General features: G+C 36.9%; 1 protein-coding gene across 3 annotated transcripts in view; it reads right to left on the bottom strand.

Annotated features, from left to right (window-relative positions):
• The window catches only part of RNF111 (ring finger protein 111), a gene marked incomplete at its 5' end in the record, with an annotated part of 40,259 nt that overhangs the window by 9,594 nt on the left and 11,586 nt on the right, over window positions 1-19,079 (bottom strand). For 2 of the 3 annotated variants that reach the window (XM_082005264.1, XM_082005265.1), the window contains 8 exons: window positions 1,862-1,988; window positions 2,777-2,902; window positions 6,422-6,779; window positions 7,489-7,744; window positions 8,588-8,907; window positions 9,803-10,000; window positions 12,777-12,940; window positions 17,855-17,981. In XM_082005264.1, coding sequence (XP_081861390.1) covers window positions 1,862-1,988; window positions 2,777-2,902; window positions 6,422-6,779; window positions 7,489-7,744; window positions 8,588-8,907; window positions 9,803-10,000; window positions 12,777-12,940; window positions 17,855-17,981 — 1,676 coding nt within the window. The remainder of the gene's footprint in view (window positions 1-1,861; window positions 1,989-2,776; window positions 2,903-6,421; window positions 6,780-7,488; window positions 7,745-8,587; window positions 8,908-9,802; window positions 10,001-12,776; window positions 12,941-17,854; window positions 17,982-19,079) is intronic. The other variant, XM_082005266.1, reaches the window with a different exon arrangement.

Raw genomic sequence — 19,079 nt, 5'->3', positions numbered from 1 at the left:
ACAGATCTCAAACATTTGAGGAAGTGCTGCTTACAGCAGTGTGTACACTGTAACACATGCTGTCAGTACATTGTGCACAAAACCGCAAAATACAAACTACTTCAATTGCATTTCATCCAGAGATTCATGAATTACTGTTACGAGGATTAGATATCCCTATACAAACACATGCACAAGTTTATGTAGAGTTAAAGAACCCTACTTCATCTGACACTTCTATCAGTTTGTAACAGCAGTTACTGAGCTGACCTAAAGTATTTTATCACACATTGAGGAAATAATTCTGAAGATTCTCTATCACAGGTTTCTTCCATTCCACTGATAAAAAGAAGATAAACACTGGGGTCCCAACTACTTGCTTGTGTAACATTTTAGTTACAGGAATACCCCTATGATATTAAAATACAGTTAGAACTTTATCATCACACTGTGACATAAGGATCAGCTGAACTCTGAAGTTCTTAAAAACTTCACAGCAATAGTGGAAATAAATCCCATAACTGACTTATTATCCCTGATAGAAAATGAGATAAAATAGGTATGTGTGTAATTTGCTGCCTCCTATCGGGAAGGCCCTTTCTCTACAGTACTACACACGAAATAAATGTGAGAGGCAAGCCATTTTTCATCCACTTGAAGAAACACACACCTAAAGAATAATGCAGAAAAACCTTATTTTGAATAGATGATGCACAGGAGACAAGGCTATGCCATAAGAATCTTGTTGGCTAACTAAAATATCAAATTCTACACACTGCTCTAGAAAGGGTGTGGTAAGTATGGAAGCCGTGCGTCAATGAATTACCAACTCTAATATCAGGGAAGTACTTGAGGATTATTATCATGTTTGTTAAATAGCAAGGAACAAGCAATTTAAGACCAGATTATGAAGAGACAGCTATTGCAGTACTGGTTGGAAACTTACAGTTCAATCCTTAGATGTCAATTCTGGCTAGTAACAGAGTAATTTTGGATGGACAAGACTTGCAGGTTGCTTTTTAATTACAATTTTAACATTCATTTACAGATGAGCACAAAATTTTGATTAGATTATCTAGCTTTAAGAGGGTTAAATAATATGGGTTACCCACACAGAATACCACATAGAAAGACTAAACATGCTCCATTCAACTAAATCTGTGTCTCTGTGCATTTTCATTAAAAAAAATTAAGAACATTTTAAATAAACCTGCAAACATTCTTTCAAAAATAATACTTTCTAAAAGTCAGAGTTATGCTGACTTTCCTTGGTTTTCCACTGTAGATTAAAAAAAGTTATGTGTAACAAGGGCCTAGTTTACCCTCACACTTTCTTGTTGCTTATAACACTTCATGCTACAAAATTATATACTTTATCACACAGAGTTAGGTTGATTAAATATTATTTGAAAACAACAAAATCTCCAGATGGAATTCTAGCTGTGCTATTTAAATTTAATGTGCACGTTAAAAATAAAGCACCAGTGCTAATCCTCATGCACTGGGTGGAAAGTTGGTACCTTTAACAACCTAAAACTCATTAAAGAAGAATCTAACTTTAAAAAAAATCAGATGCAGAGGGTCAATGCATTGCAATGCAAGTGACAATTTAATTCAAATAAGTTTCATTTTACAAGAGCTGAAGTTAGAAATGTTAGTATCCTAAACTGTTTTCTTTTATTAGACATGAGCATGTTCTAGCTCCCTATCTGGGAGCAACACATAGAAACATTGGAGTATTTTCTTCTTCAGTTGAACCGCTAACTTTTGCAGCAACGTATACATGTCCAATTAAATGCAGTAAACCTTAAAATAATTTTCCTGACAAACAAAATAATTACAATGACCAATGATCATCATTTTTCATAAGCTAGCTCCTTACCATGAGAGGAAGAGCCCCTATTTGCAAGTGATGAAGTCGAGGAGGTGCATGGTAGTGGGCCAAGTGAGGATGCAAGGGCCCTGGAGGGTAAGTTGCTGCAGTCACACCAGCTTCAATTCCCAGTTCCCTGTCACATGAATGAGAGTGGCATTACAGTAAGGCACATCTTGACTCCTAGATATAAATCCACTGCTTTGGAAAGCATACAGCACAGCACAGCTACCATAACAGTTTTATGCATTAATTTTTTTTAAACATATTCAATCTTTGCTAATGAATCATCTTAATCCTACCATACCTAGAAGTTGTTTTTAAATCAGATGTGAAGATTTAGTATGACAAATCAGTAGAGAAAATTCCACATTTATTGTGCCCAGGAATATTACCAGTGTGGAGTCTTCTCTGCAGCTCACACTGTGGGAACAGCAGGTGTCATGCATGTACCTCTTCCCTAATAGTCAAGAGTATTTTTTTAATAATGAATATATTGCAGAACTTAAATGTAACCTTCATGAGTGGGCCTGATGCAATTTTAAATAAGTTCAGACAAAGAGGAGAGAAAATAAATTAGTTCGTAACTCAAATCCAAACCTCTATTTTACAAAGAGCATAAATATAGTTATAGTCTTCATCAACGTTTTACTTGCCTATTTTAAAATAAATTCTTGAAATAACTACCTAGAGTCAGTCACAATTCCATTTTAAAAGCAATGGGTAAAAAAACCTAGAAATATATTTAAGATACTGAGTACTCAAACCAGTATTTCAAAGCCATATCAATATCTACAAATTTCAAACTACAGGTGCATGCAGCACTTCCTAATGTTGCCAGCATTATAACAGCCAGCATTATCAGCACATTATGGTCTTTTGTCCTGAGTTGCAAAGAACTAAAATAGTATCTGATTTACTAACCAGGCAGATCTCTCTGGAGCTTGTCGAGGATGGGAAGACATTGTCTGAGGCACATGAATGTGATGTCCATGACCATAATTGGGATGCATTCTGTGAGGATGTGGAGGAGGCCGTTCATGAGCACGTCTAAACAACATAAACCAGCAACAGTTAATTTCACATACTTGTTACTATCAAGAAAGCAACATCCACAATCAAAATGTTACAGACTGAGTTACTGGAATGCATTTAAAATAAAAAAAAAAAAGATGTCCCCATAGTGTACCTTAGTTTCAATTTTAGATGCAAGTCAGAAACTAATTATAATACACATTTCATATTCAAACACAAAGCCAGCTTCAGCTACTGTGATCTGCCTTTCACTTGGCAGATGTGACTACAGAGGGACCAACAAAGTGTTTAATCCTAACCTTGAACTGCAGGTAGGAAAGCAAAGGCCACGTAACAGTCATGTTGAGATTGAGTCTCGTTCACAGGTATGGTGTGGTTTATTTCTGGTAAAACTATACCAGAAAAAGTAATTAGGGGAACCTTAATACACTAATCAGAGGACATTTTCCTTGAAACAGGTTTGCATCATAGCTCAAGTAGTAAGAGCACAGTGTTTTCCATGCCAGTTGGTATAGAATAACTAAAGTTTTGGAAAAAAAAAAAATTCTTCAAAAAAACCTGCTGTCTGACTTCTGTTACTTTATGACTTCCTAGTTACAGAAAGTAACAAAAAGCAGTACACTGTCTTCAGATTCAGTACCACCTTAAAATACCTGACAAAGTAGACTAGACATGTTGTAAATTTACATGTCTAGAGAAGTAAAAAATTACTTAACAGCACACTGTTCTAATCACTGTAAATTGACACTTGTCCAGAGAAATCTGTTAAGCTTGCATAAATTATGTCAGAAGTATTAGTTTTCTGCAATGGTCCAGACCAACATGGGAGCAGGCCTATCAGCAGAACCTACTTCTAGTCTCACCTCCCTTCAGTTTATCAAATAACTATGGGAAAAAAATATGGAAGAACACATTTTAATTAAAAAACATAGCAAGACAACTTCCATAGTTTCATAAAAATTTAATATCATGTAGGCCCGTTTTCCCTAACATTAGCCTTAAAAGAAACACATTTAAATTATTTAAATTATTTCTATGAATTTAAATCTCCTAGGCTGTCTACCCCACAATCTTAGTATGAAGAGGGTGATCAGATTTAAAATAAAGAGAAAACGCCTATGTTACACAAATGCAGTGCACCCTCATACACTGCCTTTTGCACATTTTATGGCTGACTGCAAGACCCTAAGGAAGTTATAGGTGTTGTACCCACACGTGAGACATGACAGTGAGAAGATGACTGTAACCATTCTCTTTCAACCCTGAAAAAGTCCTATATTGTTAGACAGAAGGTATACAAGCTAGACTATCTTATATGTTATTTCTAGAAATGAAGGATGAAACAACATCTTAAGAAAACTTTGAGATGCTGGGACATGGAACCAAAGGAACTGCAAGTCTGCTGGCAGTGTCCGTCTGTGAGACTGAGTAAATACTAACAGAACGAATATAACGCAAGTTTCTGGTTGTCAGAGTATAACCTGATTTACATGAGGTTGGGCCAAGACCCCTACAGTATTGATTTTGCATGCAATTTGTACGAGGATTAGAAGGGAAAAGAAAGACCAAGGTGGAACAACTTCGTAAGATTACAAAACAAAGCTACAGAGGAGAAATCTCACTGAGCAAACTGACACTGTCTGACCTGAGAGAGGTGACTTCTGAGAGAATGTCAAAGAAGGACCTGTTATCAACATTTGACTACAGTTTCTGTGCACATAGAGAAAATTATCTAGGCTAAGAAATGCCAATATTCACATTTCCAATCCCCAAGCTAACAGAAAGTTTCCAGAACTGGTAAGATAGCTACCACTGTTATTTTTCCTTAAAAATCTTTCTTGCTGTCTCACAATCATTCACATTCACCAAAAAATAATTTTTGGATATGACTGCATAATCATGGGCATACACAAGCAGTATGCTTGTATGTTTAGGTTAGGTTGTTTAGAGGTTATGCCATTTGCAGAGCAAAGATAACAAAAGAACAGGTGTAGGTTCAGACAGATCAGAATTTTAATGACCGAGAAAGCAGGGTTATATTTGACTTTCCTGGGGGACTGGAAGTCTGTCATTTGCCACTTTGTCAGCAGTTACTGCCTATAGATGTTGACTTACTACGAGTTACCTGGAAACTGCCTCAAAAGTTGCAGTTAAAGCAAACTTTTGACTAAGCCTGAACTTCTACAACAGTTTTAAGTTAGTTACCAGTAGAACTTGTGTAATAAAGTTAGAAGCAACAAGTAGAGAGCTAATTCTTGAAATTCTCTTAGATATTGTCCTGGTTTCAGCCAGGATAGAGCTGGTTTTCTTCACAGAAGCTAGTGTGAGACTGTGTTTTGGATTTGGGATGAGAAACTGTTGATAATGTGCTGATGTTTTGGGTTGTTGCTGAGCAGTCAAGGACAGTCCAGCTTCTTGTGCTGGCCTGCCAGCGAGCAGGCTGGGGGTGCACGGGAAGCTGGGAGGGGACCACAGCCGGGACAGCTGACCCAGACTGGCCAAAGAGATATTCCCTACCATACAACGTCATGCCCAGTACATAAACTGGAGTTGGCTGGGGGGGCGGAAATCGCTGCTCGGGGACGGGCTGTCGATCACTGGGTGGTGAGCAATTGCTGTATTGGGCATCACTTGTTCTTGTACATTCCTTTGTTGGTATTATCATTGTTGTTTCCTTCTTTCTTTCTGTCCTATTAAACCGTGTTTATCTCAACCCACGAGTTTTTTCCCAATTCTCTCCCCCGTCCCACTGCGGGAGGGGGAGTGAGCGAGCGGCTGCGTCGTGCTTAGCTGCCGGCTGGGGCTAAACCACGACAGATATTTAAAAGGCATTATCTCCAGAATTAAAATAACTTCAGCTACTCTTTAACTGAATACCAAGCCTGTACTGACCTGATTTCTGTTGATACTAGTGTTACGAATCTAGTTTAGCAAACAGTAGCATCTCTTAAACAGTATCACCAAAGCTACACCTCAACATTGGTCCTATTCTCATACAGATACTATTCAGTCTCTTCCTTCTCTTCTAAAGACATAAAGGCATAGTAAAGCTAGGTAAGTATCTAAGGTTAAAACCAAATTAAACCTGGTAAATGGTCTCTTATGATAAATTGTTCATTTTATCTTAAGACATTGGTTAGATAAAAAGAATCTACCAAGGCAAAACATACTGTCAAGGAACGCATTTGAAAGGAGCTTATGATGTACTTTCTAGGCTGTCCAGCTTGAAAAGAAATTCCTGCCTGTTATCTGGAGGATGAGTAATGGGCAAGAGAAACATAAGCTTCCCTTCTCTTCCATGCCCCATTCATGTCTTACCTGGAGACACTACTGAAAGATGTAATGGAATGGAACAGGTTCAGTCTTAATGCTCACGTGACTGTGACGATATGCAAGGACACTTCTTACCATGGTTTAATACTAACAGTTCCTAACCATGCAATTAAGAGTTTGAGATTCACATGCAACATTTTACAAACCTGAGGGAAATGAATTATATGTTTAGATATTGTTCTGAGTACATTTGTGACATACGTTGGGTGTTGCATCATTCTTCTTCTCTGGACCTCCATCCTCTGGATCACTTCATGAGGATGTAGCCTCTGTGCTGGAGGTGCTGTTGCAGGGATGTGATGGGATATAGGCTGGTGTGTTGCAGGAAGATGCTGTGGTATTGGAGCAGCTGCATTGGCTAAAGGATGAGTTGGTGGTGGAGGTGGAGGTGGAACAGGATGAGAAGATGCGTGAGAGGATATTGAAGGATGGAAGGGATGCACTGGATGAGGGATAACATAATCTACTTGAGGTGGAGGTTGTGGCTGTGGAGGAGGATTTCCATGAGAGTGAGGACATGCAGAAGCTTGATGGTGAAGAGGTCTGGTCAAAGAAGCATCTGCAATGAAAACACCAGGTGCTTTTAATTTGGTCAGTAGCAGCTTTTGACTTAAATTTATTTTTAAAAGTATCTTCACACAGGTGCTTCAATATTAGTACACCAGTGTAAACAGGGGCAACATGGGAATATGTGTTTATGCAAGTTTTAAATAAAGTGATTCCAGCAGTAATACCCTACAAGAAACCCACACTTTCTACAGCCAAAAGTATTCCACTCGCCAATGTTGGCAAAAAGAAAAAAATAAGAATAAAGTGTGATGCATGCTGAAGAAGGTATATATGGTGAGAAATTTTACTTCGTTTGTTTAATTTTTAAAAAATTGAATCCCCCTCCCCCAAGTCCACTATTCTGTAGAGACAATAAAATCCGAAAGAAGAAATCACAATCAAACAAATGAGTTGACTCTCTGAGCTTGCTCAAGCAGAACTCCTTGGGGAAACAGGATGGGGGATGGACCAAGGAAAAAGAAAGAAAAAGGCATTGCTGTTTATTAAGCTCACTCGAAAGAAAAAAATATTTTAACTTCACCTTGATCCTGTTCAAATCCTCTACACAAACTGCGTAAATATATTTCTTAATATGTGTTTTTGTTAGGCCAGTACTAAGATCAAAGCAAGCAGATAGTAAGAGTTTTCATATGTTGTCAGGAAAGCTGTTTTCTTGCTAGGTTCCCTGCCCCCAGTACCCAGTACTTATCAGTACTTACAAGGAGAATGCATATAATGCCGACAGGAAGAGAGCGATGCCTGAGGAGGAGGTTGGGGCTGTGGCTGCGCAACCATACTTGATCCATATCCATCTATTGTTATTGACTGGCTTGGGCCAGCACCAGCCTGATGCCCATAAATTGCAGTTCGAGATGAAGAACCAGGACAGCAAGGGTCAAAAGCAGATGTTCCATGAAAAGCACCACTTCCATGACTTCTTATGCCACTGCTGCTTAAGTCTACTGGCAATGCCTGCTGCATAAACAAACCATCTTTTTTCAAGCAATTCTTCAGACATTGAAAACAAAGTCACCATCAAACTTAATGTAATCTAAAATAAAAATAAATACTAACACAAGCAACTAGGATCCAAATTTTTAAGTTTTAAGGCTGGACTCCGGAACATTCTTTAGATATGGTTAGTATTTCTTATTCCTAAGTTTTTGAATCCAGTGACAGAGACTAAATTCATTACACCAGATTGTGTGAAAAAAAACCAAGAACTCCATGATAAATCAGGGAGTATATGGGACCTACATGTACTGAAATATTTGGAAGCAAAAAACAACCTTTAGTTTTCAGTTGTGCCTAATGTATTAGCCTTAAAATAGAAACCAGATTGATAGCTCTGCATGTTATTCTTACTTAAAACCGTATTGTTTTAGAGCTGTGATTTTAGTTACTTAAGAAGTCTTAAAACACAGTGCTTTCAGAAAAAGCAATTCTTTTATGCCTTTTATAAAGAGAACGTTAGACTTGATTTTTATTTCCCTTAAAGCAGCTCAGTTATTTGCATTGCAAAACTGCTATGCCTGGCAGAGTATATTTCGAGCTATCTATGTTTGGTTTGCTTAAACAGCCACTATCATCTTACAGTCATCAAGAGGATGTCAGCTGTCAATGATTACTTGGATTATAATTTTCTACAAAATTTCAATTTTGTGTCCATATATTGTAGCTCAAACTTTCCTTTTAGTTCCATTCTATAACATCTGGTACAGAACAAGCGAATAATCCACAACTCAATGCCCTATTCTAGTCTCTCGTATCTGTAACAATTTGAAATCACAAAGAGAGGATCACAAAAGTTAAACATGCCTGGTCATGGTAACTGGTGCCAGAACTGCTGCTTGCTCCACAAGGTGCAGGCACTGGAGGAGGCCTTTCAACAGGGCAGCTGGAGTCACTGAATGAAGGAGATAGTGGAACAGCTGGGTGAGGGTTGTGGTGGTGGTGGTGGTGATGTTGAAAGTGGTGGCCGTGCTGCTGAAAGCAGCTTGTGTGCGGGTGCCCCAATGCATGATGAGACTGTGAAGGTCCTCCACACGGAGAATGCTGAGGGCAGCATGATGGTAACCTTGGCATGGCCGGAGGGCCAGTTTCCAGTGTCGTATTAGATGCAGTTCTTCTTATATCATCTTGAAGATAAAAAAAGTTAATATTGAAATGAAAGGATTAGTAAAACTAATCACCAGAAAGCAGTGTCTTACACAGAAAAAAATTTGTACTCCATAATTAAATAATTAATCAATTGGAAAACAGATCTAGACTAAGACAAAACAAACTGGATACAAAAAAAAGATTTAACTATGTCTACCAAATGAACCAAGACTGAATGGTTCAGGTGGATGTACTCAAGGGAACCACTAAAGGATGTGAACTGACACTTGCGTTATTCCACCAATTTAAGACATGCTATCAGTAGGGAAAGGAGGAAATGTTGTCCCTGTAGTTAGTGTGGACAGACCTCAAATTCTTGTGCAACTGTGGTCAGTTCAGGAGTTTGTACCTCACCTGCCTTGCAGATAGGAGCAGAGCACCCATGTTTCAGAGATGTTATAAGTGCTACCTGTATATACAGCTCTATTATAGGTCATCAGTATCTATACTGATCTGTATAAATGTGCTTCAAGTGAAGTAACCTACAGGAGAGGTTTAAGGAATCTATATACAACCTTCACTTCCTTACAATACACATTAAAAAAACCCACCCCTGTAACACACTGCAATAGAAGACTTAATCCCCTGTGAACTACATTCTATCTCCTCTAAAAGCAAGAATATGGTTCATTAGGTATAAACAAATCATTCCAACAAGCAAAAGCAGAAGGCTCCATCCAGCACAATTTCCTTCATCTTTGGGGGGAAATCAATGATCTTTTTCAGATTCCTGTCCTCTCAACTTATTACTGTTATCTTCAGTACTAGAAGTTCACATGCCGCTGTTTAATCTAGAGAATGCTGATTAACTTCCTCTACCTCCTTTGTACTAGGAGGCAACACAACAGTTTAGAAAGCTCTCTTATTCTGTACCTCCAGCTGAAGTACCAGCAGTGCCGCCGCTGGGAAGACTAGAAGTAGTCTCTGGAGCTGCAGAGGGCTGGCTGTTGGAGATGTTTGGAGCTGCATCAGAGGCCTGCTCTGAGGTAGATGTGCTAGAACTGTTACTGGAAGCAGAACTCACGACCTGCGGCTCCACTCGAGCTGATGTGGTTGGCACAACCGTTGGCTCTAGTGAAACAAAAAAAACCTTTCATGTTCTTTAAGCTTTAAAAGCTGTTGGTTGGTTGGGATTTTTTTTAATTGTTGTTGCTTTTTTTAATTACTTTACAGGAAATTATTGATTCTGGTCTTGCCAGATGCTAAGGAAGTCAGAAGGCAAAAGGCTGACAGGTACGAAGTACAAAAGTTAATTCTGTTTTACTTGGGGGTGTGTGTGTGGGGGGGTGTAGAATAATCATCTTATTTTCTTTCTTTTTAATCAACTCAAATTTTAAGAATATAAAATCAATTCCCAACCAAGTCTAACATATCAAGTTTTATTTACTGAATAAAAGACTACTAGAAAGGAAATTAAATTACTTTATGATGAAAATACTTGCTGAAATCTTTCATTAACCCACAGGCAAACTATTCCATGAATTAAGTACTACCCTTTTAAATAACTAACCAAAAACAGCGTAAAAACATTTAAACTAGCAGTACTACTTTACAAACTTTAATCAGTCTAGATGCATAGTACTGAAGGCTGTAACAAGATAAATTTGGTTTCTAGTCTCAGTACACATTAAAAGCAGATTCATTAAATCAGTATTTGAGACTTCTGTTAAAAGTACATACATATTCATTTTGCATATTGTAAAGGTAATAGTTGACAATATATTAAATTGGAACCAGGGAAATACACCAAACACCTGATAAATCTTGTTTTCTACTATGCAGTAGTAATTGTGAATAGGTTAACATTTTTAAAGATACTTGGTGGCATAATTCAAATTTGGTTTTGAAAAAGTCTGCCTTTGACTGTAAGTTTGAAATTTCTCTCTAATTACTGACAAGGCAATGACATGACTAGGAATACGAGAAACCATAAAAGGGAATAGCATCAGAAACAGCTCAGGTTTTTTTAGTAAAAGTGTTTGCATGGATATAAAAAAAAACAAACATCAAGACACATCAAATACTTCTTTTACACGAAGCCTCAAAATAAAATATGACTAGTTTTCAAGATTTCTCTCTATATCTAGTATATCAGCAACTCAGCGAGCAAGGGAATAAACATATCTCCCTTCTTGCAAGTATTCCAACTCCTCACATTAAAAAAACATGACCCGATATCTACATTTAAATTCCTTTGCATTTTAATGTGGCACTCCAATATACTAATTCTATTTAAAGGAAACGTTTTGGGAGAAATGTATTAATGTTTAAATTCAGAAAAAAACAGCAAGTATATAGGACACCTATAGCCTAACATTGCTCTGTGATCACACTGAGCTCAAGACTGGATGCTAATACATTCTGAAAGCAACCCTGCAGTGAGGCAATTCTCAATTCTATCAGTCTCAATCACCCTGCTAGCTTGTTACTGTTTTGACTCACCATCAGCAATACAGACAGTTCTGCTTCTCCCCTGCAAAACCAGTAAAAGCCAGTGGGCTTGGTCAATCTCAAACTACTAGCTAAGAGCAACTTAAATTTCAACACACTTCACAGATATTAACCTAGGAAGATAGATGAAAGTATGATCCTTATGCTCATGGAAGTAGCTAGGAAAGTTTTAAGACCAGTATCTCTGAAGACATCAGTAAAGTTATGAGAAAGTACACAGCTGCCTTGTAAGTGTTAATTCAGAATTTTAATCGTTTTACACTAGTTCATGTGTGAAATTTGATGCCTAAACCCAAAAATAATATCCCTGAAATCCTGGAAGACTCATCTTAGAAAGGTATTTCTTCTCGGAGGAGAGAAACAGCTAGTCTTAAATATACACATTACAGAAATAAAAGTTCATTCAGCAATATTTTTTAAAAATAATTTTGTTCCTAAATTTAGGACTAAATTCTATAATGTGAGTTCAAAGAGTAAATTAAAGCAATAGATGCCTACTCCCCTTCAGTGATAGAGCTGTCAGGATATTTCACAGTAAATCCATAAAGAAGAGAATCTGTAAATCAACCCATGCGGGTTCCTTAAAAAACATCAAACAACCAAAAGCAATTCCAAACCCTTCCAACTCTTCAACCCACTTCAAAAATCAAGACATCTTAAAAAATAAGATACAGCAAGACACTAGCTTGCAATGTACTCAGGGACAGAACAACAACAGGACAGAACTTCTGTTAAACGTTAAAAGTAGCATGCACCCAAGAAATCCCCAAAGCAACCACCACCACCAAAAAAAAACCAAAAACAAACTTGCAAAAAAAGATATGAGCTTTAGATTTTCCTTCTCTCAACTTCTGACAATACCTGGGAGTTGCTCTTATGATTTTCAGAAGGAATATTAAGTGCCAGTAGGTTTTAACATTAGGGAACAATCAAAGGTTACCGCTTCAGAAACCTAACATACTTTACTAGTTTGGTTCCCCCCCACCCCCGCCATTTTTTTAAATTATTTTTACTCCAAGGCCTGAAAGAACAGTAACTATTCCAAAGCATACACAGCGATAGATTCTCCTTTTATAGTGTTGTATTGAAGTAAGTGCATATTTTTAAAGAAGTATTTCCAACCTGTTCTGTAATTTCTGCCTGGTGAGTCAGCCCTCAGACACACACCCAAGTCAGTTATGGAAGAAAAATTAGATCTAGCAGACTGGGAATGGATAAACTTTTAATTTCAAAGGAAGGCCGCAAGAGGATTTTATGACAGGCTTGTAAATGAGTTTGTTCAGAATTTAGACTTTTTCGTAGAACATGTTATAGCTGATGCAATTAATTCTACTCCCCTTACACTGATCCTCCTGCTTCTGAAAAGGAAGAGATTTCTCAGACCAATGCGACTTACCATCTTCATCCACTGTAAGGTCCACTACTTCTGCTGCGTTCTGTCTCAGTGGCTGTATGACTGTGGAAATCCTACTGCGGTTCCGCTGCTCTTGAGGTCGTGCAGCATGAGAACTAGAGCTTTGTCCCCAGTGTGATCTTGTATGTCCAAGTGTTGAACGAGACCTTAAAAAAGGTAACACCTTAAGTATTGACCTAAATTTTGCCATCTGCTCACTGTACGAGAAGCAATTTGAAGTATTTTTATTATTATTAGAAAAGCATTTTGTTACTACCCTGCATTCACTAGATGTGTACTTACAAACATTACGGCAGCCTTTACCAGATAACATAATGGCAAATACCCAACACATAAGAGTTTAAAGGTCTTTAAGGTCCCTATGAAATACATACAGGTAACTTACATAAAATTCACTGTGAAACCTCACAACCGCAGTCAGGCAGAAATTATATCTGATCTTATGTTTTAACTTTGTTAGTAGTAAATGAACAGTCTCCAAATCCTATACTATTCCTATGCAGTTTGAAACAGCAGATCTATGAATGATGACAGAACCGTAAAGACAGTAAAAAATTGTAAACATTAAGTTCTTTCGCATGTTAACTTCTGACAGAATATTTTCAGAGGATAATTTCTGTATTTTAATTTAAATTTCAAAAATGTCCTAAAAGTGCAAAATCTTTGGACTTTTCTCTCTTGACTATTACTTCCCTCCTCCTCTAAGAACACACACAGTTGTGTAACAATTAAACTTAAATTAAATGTGGCTTGAGAAGAGGAAATCATAAGCCTGTAACCATACCTAAGGAAATGGATGGTTTTATCTCTGTAGTACAACACTTAGCACCCATTCTATTCAATTTAGCCATACAAACCCAAACACTCATATCAATGATGCTTTGGAGTTGAAGTTAAGAGGATACTGTCTTTAATAAAAGGAAAAATATTTCTATGGTATTGCATTTACCAGGTCATTGTCAAAAACCTTTGACTCTCCAGTATTTACATAAATCAAGTGGCTCTTATTTTCCAATTTGGAAAAACAATGTACTCAGACTTCAGAAATTCAGAAGAGGAAAATGTGAAGAAAAGGGAATGACTTCACTAAAAACAAACAAAACCCACTGCACAAATCACCATGGAGCTCAGTCTACATTTCTGTTCTGTCTGTACTCCCTTCGCCCCTATCTGCGTAACTCACTAACAAAGATCAGTATGTTTTCCTGTAGCGCAAAAAGCATGCTTGCTGCAGTCTTCTCAACTGGCTTACGCTTCAATTCTACTTCAGCAGTCACTGTAATTTAAAGATGAGCTTGGTTCAAAAAGGCACATTTTCTTTAAAGTTTGGATTTACATAATGTCCAAATTGATTTGTGTGTGCTTTGTGTGTATCCTACTAACACTCAAGAATGAAATTTGCCCCCCAAGCCCTTTTAAAAACTTTACTATTGCTCTCTGGTGACCCAAGGTACACTTTGGTAATACAAGGAGAGGTTAAGGTCTCGCCTTCTACTTCATCTTCTCTGTCCCTTCATCTAACTAAGAGTTAAGGTTCATGGAAGCACCTTGGGTTTGGCAGTAAAGAAGAGGAGAAATTAGCTGTGGAAGGGTATGCAAGATTGTCAGTGGTTACTTCTCTTACAGGAACTCCAGCTTTATATCAAAACCAGTACACTACCTACTACATCCATTTTTTTTTTTTCAATGCAAGGTGTAAATTCAACAGTAAGAAATTTCTCCAGTTTCTTCTTGCACAAAAGAACAAGCAGACAACGTGACAAAGCATCAAACTAGAGAGAAAAAGAAATAAGGCCTAGCATACAACTGTACAGGGAGCTAATAATCTTCACTAGTTTTTGAATCGGGTATGATTTCAAGCAAAGATGGAAGTGGAAACAAAGGACTACTGAATTGAAACAGTCTCAATGTTAAGAGGTCTGGGTCTTTACTTCCTTGATATGATTAAGTAGGACATTATTCTGAATAACTAATGAGTATGTTAGCTATATGGTAATGTGTATAATATTCAGTCTGTGGCTGAGTCCACGTAACTTCAAAATTACTAGGTTAGTCCACCTCTGAACTATGTCTGACCAAATTGTTATAGTCTGCTTAATGCTATGCCAACTCTCAACCAGATCTTAATAACTTTTTCTTTATCAGAAAAGGACTGTCAGTGAAGGCTTCACAGCATTTTGATAGATACTGTCTATCTCATCCTTGTAGCTATGATTCTAGCTGCTACACTGCTGCTTGAGAATGCAGTTTATTTTACATCAAAGATCTATATCCTCATTGCTTTGAAAACGGCCCTATCTTGATGGAGAAGGGAGGAGGAGGGAATCATTATCAGTACATAGCAATTTCTTGATGGAATATGGCACACTGGGCAAAATGAAGGCTATGGAAGAAGAAACTAACACATGAATTTCTGTATATTATTTTCTCAAACCTGAGACTGTGTGCAATGTAAGAAAAAGTGACAAATTTCTATATGCACGTGACCAAGTGAGGATTCAACATCCTACCAACTGCATCTCACCCACAATCACTCAGAAAACAAGCAGAAGAATGTTAGCATCTTGATTTCACAAGGCAAATAAAAATCAGACAAACAATTAACCAGCTCTTGTAACAAAAGAACCAAAGGGATATAGTCATGAAGTTTTTTGGGTCATTTCTTCTCCATATATTACTATGGAGATATACAAAAAATAGGAGCGTTAGTTCCAGAGCATTCAATGTATGTAACAAGCATTAAAAAGCTTAGCCTCAGGTTTCACATAAAAAAGCTAGCAGGACTATGAAGTGTCAAGAGGTACCTTCATTTTTGTGCTTGTGACTTGAAATTCTTTTTATTTTTCTTTACTTCCATCCAAAAGTACACTTTCGCCTTTTAAAAAAATACAGTAACCTCTCTCATCTATATACAAGTTGAAAAGATTAAAAGTAACAATTTGTTTTGCTCTGAACAGTATTCCAAGTTTGGTAAATAATCTTCATAATATCCAGTTTGCTTACAGCACTTATATTTGTAATTTTATACTGAACTCTCATTTAGATGTCCCAGAGCTGCCTTTATTCCTCACGTTGTGGTTGGCAAAACTAATACACTTGAAACACAGGAAAATCTGCATAGGAAATACTCTATGTTCAAAGTATGAAAGATTAGTTTAGAAGTTCCTGACATTTCAGGCTCAAGATCTGAATTTAAGGTTCTTCCTCCTCATTACAAACTTCCTGCAATTGTTTTCTTACTGTATTTTTTTCTTAAACATAGAATCGTGACTTGTTGCAATACAGAACAAAACTCAATTATTTCTTCAATCTTCTCAAAAAGTTTTCAGCTGAACATTTTCAGAGCCATGTCTTTTCTCAACGGTCGAGTGAAGGTATAGTAAATAATTAAAGAGCAAAAAATTAATTTGACCATTCTGTTATGATCTTAAAAAAGATTAAATTATCAAATGCCTTCGAGAAATCCACATGTTAAAAGGCCTAACAAACCGCACAGGCCAAAAATTTAAATTCACCAGGAAGTGCCCTTGGTTCAGTCACCTACTCAATTCACCAGTAAAGACACCACTGACATTAATAAAATGAGGGTGGGGCTTGCTGCCATCATTTTGGCTCTAACATTGCAGAAGGTAAGGAAGGAAAGAAGAAGTTTTTTCAAGCCTTCTATGGCTACTACACAAAACATTTCTTATTGATACTAGGAAGAGAGAAAGCTGTTTATTTTTTTAAAGCATCTTACCTGTCTTTAATCAGGTTTGAATTCATGTTCTATCAGCACAATCACTTTCATCTAGACTAATTTTTTACCCTTTAAAGCTTTACACGCAAGTTCTAAGAGGCTAAAGCATTAACTTGATCTAGCTCAAGTCTTTTCAAGCATGTTGTTTTGTAAGTTTTAGTGACTCTTCTCAACAAATACATTCATGTGGATAAATCAACTATTTCTACAAACATGCTGCCAATCAACAACACATCTCAAGACAGATCATCTGTTGATTCTGCAGCTTTTGTTTTCTTTCTAACAGAAGGAAATATAAAGAAACACACTGCTGAAGAAATGAATTTTTTTAATGTTGATTTCTTTCATCTCTCCCCACCTCCTCTTCGTTATAGATTTGGGCTGCATATTTTTATGAGTATGACAACTTTTGTGCATCAGAGTTTAACAAAAAATTAGTTAGTTGCAAGTGTTCATGAAATCTACATTATACACATATTTGTCTTAAACATAAAATTTGTTTGTTCAATGTGATATTTATCCCAATGAAAGTGATTTTTGCAGGAAAATTTGCCTGTTATTTCAGATTTAAAATTGCATTAGTGAAAGCACTAGCTATCTGATGATAAAACAGATTGAGTGTTTTCATAATTTACTGCCTATTGTTCCTTTGTCATTATTTTATAAAAAAATGGATAGTCATTCGTCGTATTCTACAATTTTGTCTTCATGTTCACAAACGTGAAAACATATGTAATAGGCAGGCATCCACAACAATCCCATGCACATGACAATTTCAAGTTTTCTTCTTCAAGGAACTCCACTTCAATAGATTTCACAAAATCTGACAAATATGGAACAAAACTTCCAAGAGAGGCATGGAAGAACAGGAAAGCATACACAGAAGCAGCTTCAAAAAAGATGCTTTCCTGAGAAATGCTCGGCTAATCCCTAGATAGTCAACTCAGCCTAAACTTGCTCTCTCTAGAATCTCACTGTACAGCTTTGCTTCCCCAAAATTCTGGCCACCCCCCACACTAACTACAACCTCCTCAAGAATTCCAGATCAGCTGAATTGTCAAGCTTTGGCAAAGCTGTGGTTTGGGTTTTTTTGTTTGTTTGGGTTTTAGTTTTTTGTTTGGTTTTTTTTTTGGTTTTGTGTTTGTTTTGGTGTGTGTGCGGGGGTGGGGGGGGTGTTTGGTTTTTTTAAATCAAAAACGCATACTATGCATCCAAGTTAGAATTTCTGTGACATTAGCTTATGGGCTTTTGATGATACAGAGCCCTGTGACAAACTTGGCGTCAAGTAAAGTTGTGTTAATAAAAGAGATAAAAGTCTTACCTGTAGCTTTCACCAACTGTGACAATCTCCACTTCACTATCTGTTGAGGTAACATTTATTTCTTCATTAGCAGTGACTTGGGGAGTGGAGGATGCTTCAATGACCACAACATCTTCATCAATACTTCCTGATGAGGAAAAAGGAAGAAGAAAGTTTGTAAACTTCATCTACTTCAGCAGCTGTCATTAAAAGAGACTATTTTTTAATCCTAGACTTAAAATTCATGTAGATAAGAGAATTCATGATGTATGTCAAAACTTTAGGTGCAACTGTCAAATACGTGACCTAATTATTAAAGGTAGCAATTCTGCTGTAAATATTGAAGTACAAAAAGAAGGAGACAGAAGATGGGGAGAGTTTAGATATGCAAGCTTATATTCTACGACGTATTGGAAGCAATTATGGTGTATTTTATCAGCTGGAACACCAACAAAATTCAGTCATTTAATATAAAACCAAAACAAACTTTCAAACTAGCAAAGCAGTGATGGTTTGTTATCATTAATAGGTTTTTTTAAAAGGTATTTAATATATGTTTTTGTTATTAAAGTCTCAAGACTAAACAGTGGCAATAGGAGAAAAATGATGCACCAGCTAATACATGTTACTTATTTCTACAACAAAATGAAGACCACAGATGCATTGGTGTTTATAAACATCTTTACATCTACACTTTCAGTGGCATTCACAAGCACATACTGGAGAGAGGAAATTAAAATGAAAGTATCAATGGCAAAAAAACGATGACCAAAACCCCACTAAATCAATTTAGAGACAAGTTTTAATAGGAAACAATTTCCACTTCAGGAAGAATGACTGAAGTTCCAGCCTAATACCCAGACACATGGAAACACTCCTCTACAGCTGTAATACTGACAGTGACAAGTATGAGCTATCTAGAATACTTAAATCAAGCTATGGATTATTCACTATAGTAATACCACTGAGCACAAGAGAACTTACTAAATAAATGAGCTAGATAGCTTAGAAATAGCTAACTACCATTCTGAGATTTGCAAATTTCTTCAAGGAAAGTGCTTGAAGAATTTGATCTTATTCAAGTCAATATTTACATCCTGTATGGACTGACTGTTCTCAGCTGCTCTACCCAATGACAACGGGGCACATTATCCCCCCCATCCAGTATCAACGTTTTTATATTTTGAAAAAACAAGTTGCATTACTTATTTTCCAATGGCCTTTGGTTTTGGTCATACTTATCTCA

The sequence above is a fragment of the Phaethon aethereus genome (genome assembly GCF_964289735.1).
Source record: "Phaethon aethereus genome assembly, chromosome: 12".
Lineage (NCBI taxonomy): Eukaryota > Metazoa > Chordata > Aves > Phaethontiformes > Phaethontidae > Phaethon > Phaethon aethereus.
This window is presented reverse-complemented; position numbering and strand designations above follow the sequence as displayed.